This window comes from Centruroides vittatus, unplaced genomic scaffold, assembly GCF_030686945.1.
Source record: "Centruroides vittatus isolate TY-2023 unplaced genomic scaffold, ASM3068694v2 scaffold_386, whole genome shotgun sequence".
Lineage (NCBI taxonomy): Eukaryota > Metazoa > Arthropoda > Arachnida > Scorpiones > Buthidae > Centruroides > Centruroides vittatus.
Window position 1 is genome coordinate 1,138,318 of NW_027122706.1, and position 18,355 is coordinate 1,156,672.

General features: G+C 27.7%; 1 protein-coding gene across 1 annotated transcript in view; it reads right to left on the bottom strand.

Moving 5' to 3' along the window:
* The window catches only part of LOC136988743 (structural maintenance of chromosomes protein 3-like), an 82,471-nt gene that overhangs the window by 37,458 nt on the left and 26,658 nt on the right, over nt 1–18,355 (bottom strand). The window contains 8 exon segments of the mRNA XM_067286707.1: nt 6–109; nt 5,000–5,068; nt 6,223–6,367; nt 8,795–9,081; nt 10,265–10,345; nt 12,443–12,503; nt 16,166–16,176; nt 16,178–16,399. Coding sequence (XP_067142808.1) covers nt 6–109; nt 5,000–5,068; nt 6,223–6,367; nt 8,795–9,081; nt 10,265–10,345; nt 12,443–12,503; nt 16,166–16,176; nt 16,178–16,399 — 980 coding nt within the window.

The following is an 18,355-nucleotide window of genomic DNA, read 5'->3' on the forward strand; positions in this document are numbered from 1 at the left end:
TATACTTTCTTTCATTTTGAAGTGTATCTTTCTTCTTTTTCATTTCATAAAAATTTTTATTTTGGTTATCAATGCTGATGCGGTGATTCTCTAATTCTTTGGTTAATTCCTAAAATATCATATATAATATAAAATTCTATAAATTACATATTCTTTAATGTACATCAAATATAAACTATTATACAAGTATGAATTACATGTATTAAATGTAAATCATACACACAAAATATATATAAACAGAGATTTTTCCTATTAATATACAATTTTATTATAATTTTCACAAATTGACCAGCATGCCAGTTAAACTGCAACTAAAAAATCAAATTAATCAGATCTAACAAAACTAGTTGTTAAATAAATGTTCAAGAAAACATTCTTCAACAATAAAATAAAATATATATAATAAAAACAATAAAATAACAACATTGTAATTTGACTGAGTTACAACCAGGAAGAGAGTTTTCATTTAAAGGACAATAAAACAATTAGCATCTTATTGGTAGTAGTGGTGGCAGTGGTAGTGGTAGTGGTAATATCGTAGTAGTAGTAAGACAGTAAGTGTGGGCTTTACTGACAATCTATCCTAACCTTGGAACATAACACCTCAAATTTCATACAAAGCAGATTTTAATAGGTGTAAGATAAAATAATTTATAGCAAATTTCTGTTTATTTTTGCATTTCTGGATCAAATTACAATAAAATAAACATACAAAAAAAGCACTTTTAGCATTCCATGAGTATTTTACATAGTTAGAAAGATGACAAAATGCAGAAATTAAACATATAATTATAGTTTTTGATGTAATGCTGACAGTTTCACAATTTTAGAACAAAAACTGGTGTCTACGAGTTACAGGTACCCTCTAAAGAGGGATGTAAAACCTTACTTAAACTGACATGCTGGCATTCTCCAGGAGATAAACCAACATGCATGCTGGTTTTTTATCATACTATTTTATTTCAGTCTCCTCGGATAGACTGACATGCAGACAATCTACAAAATTCGCAAATATATATATATATATATATATATATATACATTCTTATATTTACACTAACAGGTAAGCCCAGTGTTGCTCGAGCAAAAGTAACGATAGTGAAGATTACGCTATAGTCAACCTTATCCTTTTTCACAGAATGCAAGAATTGGGTCCCCCTGTTTCCAGACTAATTAGAGAATTTTTAGATGGTCTAAAAATATGTTCGATTTCCCACAAAAACGAAAAAAACTGCATCTGTGTCTGGCACGTTGCTTTCTCTTAACAATTCCATTGTTGACAGAAGTGTTAAGCCTTAATCCTGTTCCTCTCCCCCGTGGGGAGTAATTTCAAAAAATCTCTTCTTAGAGTCAATTTACACACAACAGTAAGCATCAATAAATATCACACATAGTCAATCAGAATTTCATGTACAACACTTGTATGATTAACAGAATACATATCACGTGTTGTAGATGAAACTCTGATTGGCTATGTGTGATATTTATCGATGTGTATGCATCAAACAGTCACTGTACCGGCACATCACTGTTGTGTGTAAACCAACCTTTAGTGTGCGTTCTCGTGACATATCCTAACTGTGTACCAAATTTCAACTTTCAACTCCTAACCATTTGGGCTCTGTGCTGATTATTATTATTATCAACTCATCTTGATTATATATATAGATATAAATAATGTGAGTAATTTGTTTATTGATTTGGTTAAGAATTACAGTACATAATTATTAATAACTATATCATAAATATAATTTATTTTTTGTCAGACTTAAAATACCACATGAGGAAAGTAATAAATGCCAACAATTTCAAAAAAATTAATAAAAATAAAAAATTATCAATATGACATAATGTTAAGAAAACTTCGGAATATTTATTTATTTATTAACAGCCTACATTGAAGAGGATAAAAGACATTTCTAACGACAAGGTCTGTACAGGTAATTCCATCTGAGATTCCCTGACCTATTAAAATCTCTGCATTTTCCCTTTCCATAATGTAATATTTAACCAAGTCCATTTAAGCACATTTTATACACAATTATATAAATTTTTTAAATTAAAACACACTTTATTCACTTACAAAAGAATGAAAAACTTTGTGTAAAATCGATCTGTGGGGTGCCCCCGAGACTATTGCAAGGGAGTGCACAGCTTTTACCAAATTATCATTTTTTAACACAAACTAAAAAAAGTCAAATCAATGTCGAAAAAATGAATCAGCAAAACGATTATGCCTGAACAGTAATGCCTACAACCCTCATCCAAACAATTCAGGTACAAATGCTAAAAATACATCTATACTCTTGCCAGAATGTCTTGACAAGAGTCAAGCCCCTTATATACCTTATTTAATAAGGTATATTGTTTTGTGGGCCATTAAATAAATTATAAGGACAGCATTTATGAAATTAAATTGTTATGAAAATTGAGGGGTGCAACAAGTTTTTTTGTGGAAAAGAGGGGGCAGAGGTAGAGAAAGTTTGGAAACCACTGGATTACATAATTAGTTACAACATTTCTACATCATATAAAAAAATTCACAATTTTATTTAAATAAGAAAAAGACTAATGCCGTAAAATTGAATTTTCTTAAAGCGAGGATCAGGAAATTCAAAATAATTTAAACAGAATAAATTGCACACTCCAAGAGGGAGAAATCATTTATCACATGCTATCTTTGGTCCAGCACAGACCCATTCAAGATCATTACATTTCTTCCCATCCCTCCCTGAAACTTATAATGGAAGTGGCGGAGTTTTGGCAAAGTGAGTTGTCGTCAATCGTGTTTTTGAAAATCCAACTTTAACTCTATGCAATATTTTGGTATACTTGTAAGGTATGGAATCGCCAAGACGCGCGATTCCCACCTGTTTGTTATAACGAACTGTCATAACGGAAAAGTCGTTAGGATCGGCCGTTGGAAACGACCGTTAGGAACTTTCGTGGGAAGAACCGTTAAGTTTCGAATCGTCAACCATCGGACGATTGGCCGGCGGGAAGTGACCGTTGGCGGCCGTTGCGGGAACATTCAAATTTGATTGGAGCAGGGTTCGAACGCCGTCGACTATTTAAGCTCGGATCGAGCTCGTATCGGAAGTTCGGATCGGATGGTGTGATCGTATCGGAGGTGATCGGATCGGATCGGATCAAGGGAGATCGTCGTTATCGAGGTGCTAACTAACTCTCTCGTTGGAGGTTACGTGTTTGTGTATGAACTTGTTCCTGACTCGGAGGTTTTGTTAATTACAAGTCTGTTTGTTCGTAAGGAGTTCTTTCGACGAATTTGTACGGGAATAGTCGGTTGTCGTTGGATTATTGTTTGTGCATAATTAATTGTAACTCTAATTTGGATTATTTTGTACATTTACTGTAAATATAAAATTTGTGTTTTTCGTCAAACCGACTGAGTGGTTATTTTGAACATTACTGTATACTTCTAGAAAATGTGGACTTTCAAAATTCTGTGGGCCATCTGAAGATGAAAATTTGCAGTTAGACAAAAGACGTATCACAGATAATCAATCCATAAAAACTGGCAGAATTATTATCTCCAAATACTGTATGTGGCCAGCAGCAAAGAATACAATGAATTGCATGACACACAATCCAAAATGTCCTGCAGACAATATCGTTTAGCTGACTGACATTTTTTGCCTTACCCCACATCATTAACTGACTGCAAAGAATTAACAAGGTTTCATACAGGTAAAAAAATTGGGATGGTTGTATACAGGACACAATTGCAATTGTTTAAGGTGTAAATCTGTCTTTGTGTTATTAGAGGAAGAACAAGATGTAAACAAATGAAATCTGGTGATTATCACAAGTACCACATAGCATAGCCATTTTCATTGTTCATGTGCAATCACTACCCCCCTGAACACACTCACCACCCACCATTTTAAATACAGACATAAGCTTTCTATCCAACAAAATTTAAATTGTTAAGATTGTCATTTATAATTTTCAAGATATAAGCATGATAAGTCTTGCAATTTCTTTAGTTGCTCCAGTTTTCATAGACCTCCTATACCAAACTGAATTTAAATATATATTCAGATCTAAAAGGGGTGAGAGCAACAGATTCCATGGTATTTGTGGATTCCCTGACTATCCCTGCTAAAAAGCTTATTCCCTGACTTGAAAGATCTGTATGGACCCTGTAATAATGTTACAAAGTTTTTACAAATACTTCAAATTAAAAGAATTATTAAATATTTGTGACATTAGTATAAATAACATTTTTTTCTTCTAAGCTATCATATTCTGATAGTTAATTTAATAAAATAGCCTTAAGTATGTCTTCAAAAATATTTTATCTGTGTCAATAAAACTCCAAAATATTTTTCAATCAATATAAAATATAAAAAAATCAATCAAAATTTTTGAATGTTTTACTTATTTTGAATAGAAAAATTTTTCACATTAAATTAAAAGCATTTACTTGAGAACCAAAAAACAACAAAATTTATTTTAAAAATTATTATAAAGATTTTTGCTTAGAAATAACCAAACATTGAACAAAGTCGGTTAAAAATAGTTTTACAAAATAAACTACACCATCAAAAACCCAAACTGATTTCTAAGATTAAGATAAATTCAATATTCCATGTATTATTTGTTTAAAATTAGAGTTCATTAAAATTTAATGTGTCTTAATTGTGAAATAAATTCATGTAGCTTCATTTCACAGAGATAATAAAAGAATCATATTTTCAACTTACACAAAAGCCTTCTTAAATTTAAAAATATGGTAAATATATAATATTTAACTATAAATCTTTAAAAAAATTGCAAAAATTGTTTTTTAATATTTTAGTTTTTAAATTTAAAAAACTTTAGACTCTGTGAACTAAAGCTAAATTTTCAAAAAATTTTATGCAAAATTTATGGCATTATATTAAAATATAACAATGTTTAAAATTTATATTCTAAATGTATAAATTCAAATATAAAATATATATTCAAACAAATAATAAACTCATCAGTAGCATACATCAATCTTTTGTTCCAACATTGATTTCTTCTCTACATCTTTCTGCAAATCTTCCTGAAGACGATCAATCTAAAAAATAAATTAAACATTAAAATACTTATATTACAGCTTTGGTTGTAATTGGCATTTCAATTCAATAATAGAGTAAAACAAATAATTAAACTGTATCTTGATAGTTATCAATAATTATCAAATTTTATACAAATATATACAAATTTAAAAAATTACTATATATTTGATAAGATCTGAATAATTCAAAAGAAATTGTAAAGGGCCGCTTTTGGCAGAGCAGGTCTAAAAGCAACACGACCTTGGTAATTGGTCCCACCTGGCGTTGTGTCTATAAACGGTCGGGAAGACAAAGGGTGTAGCATCTCCGTTTATGGGACTCGTCTGTACGTGTCAATGTGTTTGCCACAAGTTTGTCGGCTAGAAAAATGTAAACAAGGGACGGACGTGACGGTAAGCTGTTTCGTTGGGAGAAGAGCGGACGTTTTTGAAAGCGTCCGGGGAAAGGAAGGACCCTGATTGGTCGTAAGTTGTCATCAAGGAACTCTTTAAATAGTAAAAGTGGCGAGAGGAACGGGGAGAAGGGAAAGAGATGGATAGTACGATAGTCTCAGGCACTTGGACAGCCCGCTGAGCGTAGAGAGAGTGTTCTCCTCAGGCAACTATCTCAGGGACGGGTAAGTGCGGAGACTGGACAGGTCGTACGGTTGAGCCAACTCCACAAACAGACCGGAGTTTCCCCAGAGTCTAATAGTCCCCGAAGGACAAGCTGTTACGTGAGACACCATACTTTGTTGTACCGTGTGTGTAATGTTGTTAAACTTGTATATTCTGAAATATTTTGTCTTGTAAATAAACTGTAAATATTCACCAGATTGAGTGTGGAGGTGTACCTTTCTACGAACCAACGTAAGAACATTCTCGAGTCGTAAGAACCAACTCGAGACAGATTATAGTAAAGATCTTCACTGAAATTAAAAGATCAATAAAGTTTATCAGACTATAAGTAAAACTTTTTTACAGATATGAAATGTTATAAGCCATATTTCATACAATAATGTGTAATATTTTAAGAAAACTTATTTAATGATTGCTATCTCCATATAAAGTCATATTTAAATGGTGTTTTATGTTTAATACTCATTATGTTCATTACTTTTCTACATATCAGGATTTTTATCCTTATTTATAAAATAATTATTAAAAAATAATACCTGTTCTCTTTTATCCTTAATTGCTCTTTGTAAAGATTTTAATTCTTTTTGAATCCATTTATCTCTTTCAGCTTTTGATGTGAACTGACTTCCTCGACCTTGTTTTGCATACAACTCAGTCCTTTTCTGTTCTTTTAAACTCAATCTTAAATAAACAAAAATAATTATAAACTTGAAAATCTTTTAGAATAGAATATTATGTTATAAAATATTGTCTGTTTCAAATAAGTTGGCTTCACTATAAACAAAGGTGTAGTCAAATAGTTTTGGTGTTATGCCATAAAGGCAAATTAATTAATTAATTTTATTTTAATTAAATTTCATTAATTCAAAAATTTTTCTCTGTCCCTTCCACTTTGAAGTTATTGAGAGCGTATTGTATTGTATGTTTATTATTATAGACAGTTCTCAACTTTTGAACATTGAATTTTCATACAACTCATTCTTTTTGTACATTTTAAGCTGATAAAAATTTTGAACTATTGTATAGTAATGTTTTTTATCAGCTTTCATTTCAATAACAGCAAAATCATTCATAAAATTTCCATTTTTATTGCCTGAATTGTTTAATCTGTAGTTTTAACTTTTTAAATAATGTTTCATGCATTGCAACATAACAATTTTGTAATAAATTACATATTATTATTTCCTATAAAAATGTAAAATTTTGTTATCTTAAATAAAAATCATTTTATAATTTTTCTTTTAGCTTTCTTGGAACAGAATTTCCTTTCTAACAAGAAACTCTATTGCTCAAATTTTGAGCATTCAACTTTCATGCATATTTTTAGAAATGCATTATTTGTACATTCAAAAATGGGGAACTGCTTATACAGTATGTGCCAAATAAAGTTGTAAGTTTCAGTACTGTATATTTTATATAGTACTGAAACTTACATCTTTAATGCACGTGTGTTTGTCAACAGGGCATAGCTCCAGCCACACGTGTTTTCAGCAGTGAAAAAGAAGTTTGTTGTGCAGTTGTTGTTGGAAATGATCACTCAAAGAAAAAAGTATTCATAGTTTAGTATTATTTCCATTCATATGGAAGTGGTCACAAAGGGAGACCAAATTTGAAAAAGGTGCAGAACAATTCAGAGAGATTTAATAACATGTCATCAAGTAACACAGTTATGCTGTCTATTGTTACAAAATTTTGCCATTCTGGTAGTGTACTGTGTTAATGGAAAAGGAAGTCTGGTTGATCAGTTCTGGGATATGTTTGCGAATCTGCATGAACAATATAAACACTGTCTACTGTGAAGTGGTGCACATTTCGAACACTTACATTATATGCATACTATGGTAAATAAATATGCTAATAGTGTGTATGTTAGTTTCTTTCAGAAGAAATAAACTGACAGATGACAACAAGGTAATATTGTTTGTCTTTTCATTTCAGTACTGTATATTTTGGTGCATACTATATATTAAAATATTTTCCAAACAATGTATTATTTTTAATATTTACTTAAGAGTACAACAATGAATGATAATCTAAAAACATTTATCAAATAAACATTGTTTTAAATCTAGAATAAATATAGTTTGATTCTGTTATTAGAAATAAATAAATATACATATATTAAAAATTATGTTGTGAAAGTTTTATATGTAACATATATAACAGTGGTTCTTAACCTTTTTATGCTCACGGCCCACCAAATATTTCATAATTTTTTTGTGACCCCCGTTTTTTTAAATAATAATTTATATTTGTTAAATTATCTATAATAAATTGATTTTTTTAATTATTGCTTTATTTTTTATATAATAAATGTAAATCATAACTTTATTATTTCATTATCTATTTAAATAACATTCAAATTTCACAATTAAACATGAAAACTCATTAATTTTCAACAGAAAATAAAATAAGAAACTTGTCATAAAGATTTTGCATATCTTTTGCAAAAATATTTAAATTTTCAAAGCCTACTACTAAGCCTACTATTTTTCCTAATTATTTTTAAAATTCTAAGCATTAATAGTTTCTTAGAATTGCTTTGGAATAAAAGAAGTAAATTCTGCGGTGTAAGTAGCATATTTACATTTATTTCTTCTGTACTAACAAAGTTGTATGTAGGAAGAAATAAAAAATAAAAAAATAAATAAATAAATAAATAGGAAAACTTTGTCTTTCTTATTTCACTTTTCAATACGATATTTGGCTATACATCAATTTTCTTTTTATTATATTCTGAAAGAAATTTTGCATAATTTGGAGGCCCCTGGCAAACTTCTTATGGACCCCAGGGGGCCACGCCCCCGTTAAGAATCACTGATACATAATGTTCACAACATAATAACTAAAGAAATAATTTTATAATAATACATGATTTCAGATATATTCAATATTTATATTTGCTAATCTGAAGAAACAGCAACAACAGCTACAACTAAGAATAACAGAAATGGAATCAAGAAATAATAGAAAACAAATTAATTATTCAAAATTAAATTATATATAAAATTAATAAAATAGTTAACCTCTGTTACAAGCAAGAATTTTAATCAATTATAAACTATAAAAATGAAAATATCAGTTGGTCATAATAAAAAAGTTTATTACTCTCTTGTACATTCTTCCTCTCGTTTTTTTTGTGCTTCATACTGAGGCCTTATCTCTTCCAACTGTGTGAGTTTTTGTGAAATGGTTTCTTTCAATCTATCTAATTCTCTCTCAGCACGCTTCCTTGAACTATCATCACCTTCTACTTCATCACGCAAATCTTTGATAGTAAGTTCAAGTCGTGTTTTTTCTTTCAGCAATGAAGACTGTTCTTGACTTAAAGCTTCTTTTTCTTCACGAAAAGCTTGTGACTTGCTTTTCACATCTCTATGTTCTTTACTAAGTTTCTGAAAATTAAAAGTATTTTAAATTTGGCACATTTAAATTTATTAATTCAAGTTCTAGTTATTTTTTAAAAAATCATTTAAACTTAAATCAAACTTTATCAATCAAAGAAGACACAGTCTGTTCAAAAATATTTTTGAGTCCATCATTTATTTCTTTTATGTGTTCCAGAACACCCTTCAATGACCAGACATTTCCTTTGAGGCTGCTTGGCTGCTGGGTTTTTAAAGGAATGATTTTACCCGGCGGCCTAGCAGCCTCAAAGGAAAGGTCCGGTCGTCGAAGGATGTTCTGGAACACGTAAAAGAAATAAATGATGGACTCAAAAATATTTTTGAACAGACTGTGACTTCTTTGATTGATAAAGAAAGAATTGCCTAAGGACGAAATTCAACAATTAAATCAAATCAAACTGTATAACATCAAAATTTGAAAGTAATACTAAAATGGTCAAACCTATTACAGTAGAGAGTCGTAAATCGGAATCAATTGGGGACTGGGGTTGTTCAGATTAGTGATTTGTTCCGATTACCGATTATGTACGAAAAAATATTTTAGCCTATCCGATGTTGAAATTTTTCTCCGTTGCGTGTCGCTTCATGTTGAATTTTCGCCGATTTCAAGCCTAACAAAAATTTTTAAAATAATAATCGATGCTATTGTATTGTTAAAAATTATTTCTTTATTTTGTACAAACAAAATAAATATATTGAAGAATATAAAAACATGAAAATTATACTTTAGAAGTAAATCTAGTATCAAAAATGTTCGATTCAGCATGACACAGTCTGACTGAAAATCGTTCCGATTACCGGGGTTCTGATTTACGACTCTCTACTGTATAAGCACAATTTACAATGAAATTATAATTATTAATTGGAATTTACTGTATATAAAATATTTGCAATAATATAAACTAATAAAAATTTGATTTAATAATCATCTTATCTATAACTGATTCTAATGTGGTTAGAATGCACACTAATTAATTCAACAAGGACAAGGAAATTCAATCATTCCAAAAACCTTTTACAATTTCAACTTCTCACTTTGTCTTCCAGATGTGAAGACATTTTATATAATACAACTACAATCATACAGATTATGTTTTACATGGTTATACTATTTTAGTAGTATTCTTTATAACTGAAAATAAAAAAATATATATATTCAAAAATTAATTACTTTTATTTGATCTGTAGCATTTTGCAAACTTTCTCTTAATTTTTCAGTGACAGAACTACTTGTTTCTCTTCTAGTTTCTAGCTGTTAAAATAATTTAAATATTATGCATTACTTCAAGTATTTGTAAAATTATTTGTATCAAGCAAATAAAATAAATAAAAGATTTCATTTCAAAACACTTTAATTAATTAAGAGATAAAAAAGTTAAAAAAACCAATAATTAAAGATTTTTAGTATAAATTACATTCATGTAAAACAAATAATACGATTATTATTAACAAAATAATGTTTTGCAAATTCTATTTTAACTTCATCATCATCCATATGTTATCATGTGGAAGGCACATATTATATAACCAAATTTAAATAACAATTAAGATTTCTAAAATATACAATGATTAAATTAATTGAAAGTTAATTACAATCATATATAAAATAATATAATAATTTAGACAGTTGTATTGATATTACATATAATTATTAATTATCATCTTCATTATCATTACAAATCTCAGAGTTCACCAAGTCCAACATTGACTTTGAGCTTTACTTTGTGCCTTAAAATTCCTTCACTAATATTGCTCAAACGTGACCTAATGTTCAGCCAAATTATTATAGGTGCAACAACTTTAAAGCAAGGAAATTTTCAGAGTTTCCTTTATTTAGATGTTTTTGCTAAGCTTTACTTTTCAACCTTGTTTCATCAGTTTTTTATGGAACACTAAATGACAGGATCCTGTTGCATAAAATTTACAAGCTACAAGACTTATACTTGTAACTTGTGACATTTGATCACAGGCATCTGATCATAACAGAGAACATAAACTTGGATGTTATCTATTATGGTCAGATGCCCTCTAATCCATTTGTGTTTGAATAGAAATATTTTATTTATTTGAGAGACCTTGTGCGTCTTTGTCAGTAATGCTTGCAATCAGCCCATGCTGAATCTGCCAACCTTTAGCCTTTCTTTCCTCAGGTTCAATTAAATTCGTTAAAGAAGTACACTTCTCTTCTCTGTTGCCAATGTTTGGTTTGTTATATGTTTACATGTTTTAACAAAATTTGATTAATGGAAAAAAATCTGTTTCATTTAGTATGCAAAAATACTCACTGTTTCTATGTAGATAATAAATTTTAAAATTTTTAAGAAATTTAATTATTTCTGTAAAAAAAATCTAAATTTGAAAAAATTTAAATATCTGTTCCATTATAGTGTAATGCTATTTGAAATTCTGATTATTGAATTTAACTTAGTTAATATTATTTTTATTTTTGTTATTTGCTATAATACTCTTAAGTTTAATTCTCAATTGTTCTTTTTGATCAGTTTATATTTTACTCAATATACATTCTAAATCTACCATAAATTCTTTATCATCAGTTTTAGTTGAAATGTTTAAATATTTTGTACATTAAACCTACATTTCAGAATTCTTTTTTGAATGTGTTAACAAATCTGTTTGAATTCTATATACATTCTACCTTGCCTGAAGACGACATTAATGCAATGTTAAGTGTTGGTGAACCTTGTTTAACATTAAAGTGTTTTCTAATGCTAACTGGCAGTTTGTTTTTTCATTTCTATTACAATCTTGGCTTGTTGTGTGTTATTAAATTTGAATTAACTTGTATATTTTAGAATATGCTAATTTTGATAATATTACCCAATTGATAGCATCAATGGGCTGCAATTTTCAAACTGCAGACCTATAAATTCCCACTGGGGTCCATATGTCTGTCCTTCCTTAATCTTAAAAACAGAGTTAGACAGATGAAAGTCAAGACCAGATATGGAAAGCTCAGGGAAAGGAGGTTCCAATAACTATATAAAAACATCTGGTCTGAACTGGAAGTCACACAATTTTTTTTTTTAAATTAAAGATGATTTAAAATTGCAGCCCAGCATTGTGATATTACAATAAATAATTGCTCATTTGAGATTAAAATAAGAAAAATTTACTGTATGTTCATACTAAAATTTATAAACATAAGAAGATAGTTACTCCAAATGCATTTTCTGTTAAAAAAATCTTGATTAATAATATTTTCTTTAAGTATTTAGTACTCTAAATAGTAAATGATTGTGGAGAAAACTAACACTAATTAGGATCAATAGCCTAAGACAATAAATTTATTATTAGCATAAAATACATGAATATAAGAGTGAAATCTTACCTCTTCTAATTTCTTTCTAGTATCCTTAAGATCATGATCATATATTGTATATTCAAGAGATCTAAAACAAAAATTATATTTTTATAAATTTTACAACAAAATTTTTACAAGTTCAAATATTTATTGTAATTTATTTTAAAGTATTCAAAATTAAATGCTTAATTCAAAATTACATCAACTTATTTGAAAAAATTCTTTATGATTTTTTAAAAATATCTGTATAAGATTTTATGTTTATTTTTCTGTAGTATTTCAATTTTATAAAGAAAAATGTTTATAGTACAATACAAGAGCAGATATAGACCAATATTCGTTGATAAAACAAAAATCAAGAAATACCTAATTTTCCAGCATTTGTTCTAGATTCTAAACTAGAACTTTCAACTTTTGAAGAATCATATTAAGATCCAACTTACAATTTATAAGAATAAAGCTTAATTCTGATTAAAGTTTTAAACATATATACATTCTTTTGAAACATAAAAACTAACAAATCCACAAGAATATATATCAGTTGTGTTGAAAACAGGATCATAAAAAACTTATCATTCAACAGAGCAATTCTGAATTTTTGGATAGCGATTTCTTTACTGTTCTTTTAATGAAATGAATTTCAATTAAAATCAAGTTAAGTTTCATTAAATTGTATATCATCAATATATCACTTATACTTTTATTTTTTTTAATCAAGTCAATAAAAATACTGTTCTCTATATTTGTATAATTTGAAGTTCTCACTTGTTTTGATTTTAGTTCAGTCATGACTGCTAGTTTGCATCTTAATGGCCTAGTATACAGGGCCACTAATGCTGTTGATTTACCTGTAACTACAGTAAAAGTGGAAATTTCTTTCTGTTGTTGCAATGTTTTATTAAGCTTTTTTTCTGTAACTACATTGCTTGTTACATTGACTGAGAATACATGCACTTTAGCTACACAATTAAATCCTACCTATTTCTTCATCTTGATGTCAGGATAACTGCTCTGCTAACCAGACTTGTAAAAGCCAGTAATTTATGTAATATTGTGTCATTAGAGTTACAGTTAATGAACAACTCAACCACAATGGATTTATAGTAGACTTTGGTATATAGGCAGTTATTTTCTTAAATATAATTATATCCAGAAAGTTGATTTAATGGAAGCTGCTATCAGATAACACCAATGATTCTCTAACTGCATTATTGTTGATCAATTTTGACTTAGCTATTTTATAAATATGTTGCCAAGTTTTATGGAATATAGTTAAAAGGTATCGTTTATCATTTTTAAATTTTAATTTTTGATTGTGTAACAAAAAAGTTAATTTCCAGTTAAATATTTTAACAGATTATAGAATTTATTAATGATTATAAATAAATAAAAACTACAAAACCACTCTCTCTAATTCCTTGTTTCAAGTTCTCCATTTTAATATGACTAGATTCACTCTTTGATAAGAAATTAATTTTTTCAATTCTCAGGAATTTGGCTTTTATAACAAAAATAAAATGTTTTTTTCTTCTTCTTTTCAAAATCAAACAGTTTTAGGACTGTGGATTACTAACAATGTAAATTTCTTTTATATCATAAAACATCTTAAATTTCAGTAATTTAGCAATTTTAAAAATATATTTTTTTCTAATTAAGATTTCTAGCTAATTAGAAATTTTAGTTTGCAAAAATCTTTTAAAAATTAATAGCACCATTCATTTTAAAAAGCATTTAATTAAAAACAGCAAAATAATTAAACATGCAAGCAAAATTCATTTTAATCCTAACTTAGCATTTTTAAAAATTATTTTGCTCATTTACAATTTTTCATATTGTACACAAACTTTTAGATGGGTACAGGGTACTTATATAATAATTGTGCACCTGATATCTGGGTACAAAAAAGGTACTTGATGTTCAGCACTAACCATTGATATCTTTAAAATCATAATTCAGAAAAGTAGAAAACAGCAAAAAGTTTGTTATTATTTATTTCAGTAATAAAAATTCAGAAAAACAGAAAAATATGTTGATAAAATACAACAGAATTTCAGTACATAACTCCCACTATTTTAAACTTATAAGCTAATATCACAATCATTTTAAAAATTTCTAAAATTAATTTAACAAAAGTTCAACAGATTTCAAATATTAATCTTTATCATGTGAAATGACTTGAAAGTACTGCAGGCAAAATTTCCTACTGGGTGTTGAAAATGATCCTATTGATTGCAACTCAGCTTTCTTATATTTATTCCCATAAAGCTTCATGTTTTCATTCAGAATGGTTCAACCCATCAGATCAATAATTTGTTTAAAGTTATAAGTGAATTTTTACATTATGGTCTATTATGGTCTGATATGTACAGTACTGTACATATTATACTGTAATCAGAAAAATGAAGCATATTGTACTGCCAATATGCTTCATTTTTGCATATTAATTTTGAAAAATTAGTTCACTTATTGGTTACATTTTATCAATAAGTGAGATAATGTAAAAATTGAAATGAATTAGTTAAGTTCACTAACACTAAATAGCATGAATTTTATTTAAGGGTAAAGGTTAGTCTTTTTTTAAAAAAAAAAAATTCTTTGCAATCAGATTTAAAAAACAAAAAAAAAAAACACATTTCACAAGTTCAACAAGAAAATATTTTTCTTGTTGAACTGTGCTTTTGCATGATTCTTTTATCAATAATAAAAATATAAAAAATTATTAGAAATTACAAAAATAATCAGTACTTTTGCATAATTTGTGACAGCATGCAAAAATGATCACTGATAAAATGATAGTCTGTAGAAAAGATTAACTTTGTAAAAATTCACTATCAATAAACACACATTATTTTATGAAATAATTTTGTTTAAATTCTATCACAAGAATTTATTATATTGAAAGTTATATGTTCAGTAAATCCAAATTATTCTGTTTTCAATTTTCTTATTTTAACAATGACATAAATAATAAAGGTAATAAATATATATATAACATAAAGAATAAAAATACATTAGACTTAAACCTATTATATATCTATGTTATGTAATTTTAGCAAAAATATATTAAATATATTTGACATTAAACAAAAGTTATGTTTTAATACTGTATTTACTAGCATATAAGATGAGGATTTTATTCATTTTCCACTGCTTCAAAAACATGGGTCATCTTATATGCACAAGCAAAGGATTCTTTGCATTTTTTATCGGATGCTCACCCTCTGGTGTTTAAAAACAAAAGTATTTTATCTGGGTTGTTTGAATCGTTCTTGCATATTATCAAGAGTAAAGATGAATAGCAATAAAAAAGCAAAACTGCAATATTCAAAGCAAAAGCAAAAGCAATAAAAGCAAATATTCCAAAATTACATGGGAGCCCGATATATGTTTTAATCCATTCCCAGGTTAAAACAAATGTTTATTTGGAAATCAGAATTCAGAGAAACTCATAAGTGTAATCGATGGAGAGTGGATTCGACTGTTAAGAATTAGCAAAAAAAGGTTCCCAATTGTCCAGCTTTACATAAACACATTATGTTTTTGATTTTTCAAGATTTTTCCTTAAAGTTTAAAATGTCAGTAATTTTTGTGGGACAATGTGTGCATTTTCATGTATTTGATATTTTATTTGTGATTAAACAAAATAAAATTAGAATTATATTAATAAATCTAATTTTCTTTATTTTGACCTTTAAAGTCACACCTCGTTCTATATGCAAGTAAATACAGTATTTTTTTTTTTTGTCTAACCTTCTCATTTTTATCCCATTTTTGATATTCTTTTAATTCTTCTTTTTCTTCTTCAAGTGTTTTCAATCTTTCTTCAATATATTTTAACAAATCTTCTATTTTTTCTCTCTTACCTTCAGTTTCTTTTAAAATAGATTTACTTTCTTCACGACGTTCATCATAAACACGAGTTCCAGCAACTTCTCTCAATAATTTTAAACGTTGAGAATCAGGAGCAGTTGCCATTTGATTTATCTAAAAATAATATTTCGAAATAAAATTCCATTTAAAATTTTGCATATGCAATTTTATATTATTATTAAATTGAAATTTTATAATAGCATTATTATGAAATTGCTAATTTCAATTATCAAACCACTAATTTTTTGCAATTTTGAAATAAGTTTGTTACAATTTGATATTCATTAATTTTTCATGATATATATAAAATATAATTTATAAATGTAAAATTTATTGTAAATGATCATGATGATTAAATTATTATATGATATGAGCCATTTACAGGCCAAATCCACTAAATCCATTTGTAAATCCTTAATATAATCGTTATTTTCAAATTTTTTGCATAACTAATTTTATATATAAATATAGCTTTTTATATTAAAGCTATATTTATATGACAATCTGGACAACTGTACTTCAAAATTTCAGTTATTCATATCTCAGTCAATAAAACCAGAATCATGAGTTTTATGTTAAAAGTTATGAGCCGCTCAATTGCCAAATTGATTAACTCCACAAAATGAAAAGTATAAGAATTGATGGTAAAAATTATTTTTAAAAATTCCCTTTAAACTTTAAATTTAAATAAACATTGCAGAATGCATTTTTATATATCATTATATTAAAGCATAGCTTTAATATAACGATATATAAAAATGCATTCTGCAATGTTTATGCAAAAATGCTACAATATAATTAATATTAACAATTTATTTTTTGTAATTAGAGATAATACTAATTAATAATATGCTTGATTTCAGTCAGTCTTTTTATCTACAAATCTTAAAATTGATGTTTGCTTTATTTCTTCATAATGATTCAAAGATAACAAAGTAAACTGTCATTTTCAATGTTTTTAGCACCACATTCTAACATAATTTCTACTTTTTCATAAACTGACAGGCATTTTCTTTTCTTCATAGACATCTTTCTCATAGAAGAGTTCATTTCTAACTAGAGTATATGATAATTTTACAATTGTAGTGATGATTAGGTAAATTGGCAGGGATGGAAGCTAGTCAAGAAAGAGGAAGACAGTCTTTAAAAAGAAAGTTAATTAAGTGATAAATAGGCTTGTATTCCATGCAGAAAGTAAAATTAATCATCCAGTGATCATAAAACTAAGTAACCCTTTCAGTTTTATCTATTTCAAGAATTTGGTATTGCATTTCTTACTACTTGAACAATTAAAAATGTTTGCATGTTCGCATAGCTACCAAAAATTTTCTCAGTATATCCATGAAGTACTCTCGTTATAACCCCGAGAAAATGTATAGAAGTACATGTAAATTAAAATTGTATGGCATTTTGCTCGTAATAACTGAGTTCAACTGTATATATCAAGTCTAGAAAAATTTTATATGAACTAATATTAAAATTTCTCATATAAATATTAATAAAGTGTTTATATTTTATTATAATATTTAAATAAATTTTCAAACAAAAAGTGTTTTTCCACAACATAGTACTATTATAAGATGAAATACTATGGAAGTGCTTTGGTTTGCAATTTGATAGTATAGTAGAGCATCGATTATCCAAATACTGATCAACCAAAACATTGTTAACCAAAAGCATTCAAGTCAGCAAATTCAAATTTCCACTAGTGCTGTGCACTGCAATATTTGGCTATGTCTTGGGCTACTAATATTATTTTTGTTGGTGTGCGTGTTTTAGCTGGCAATACTGGCGTGACCATGAGAAAGTACATAAGAACGTGCCAGTATTTGAATGAGGCTTTTTCCCCATTGTGAGTGGTGAGCTTTGTTTGTTTTGTGTGGTGTTTTTCTGAAGACTGTGTCATGCTGAATCAGAATGTTTTTGGTAGTAGATTAACTTCCAAAATATAATTTTTTTTTTATACAGTTTAACTTGGTTATAATGTCATCAGATGTAATGACAACCCTAATGTAATGTCAAATTTTTATCGGTCCCACGACTTTACTACACTAGATAATGTCAAAAAAC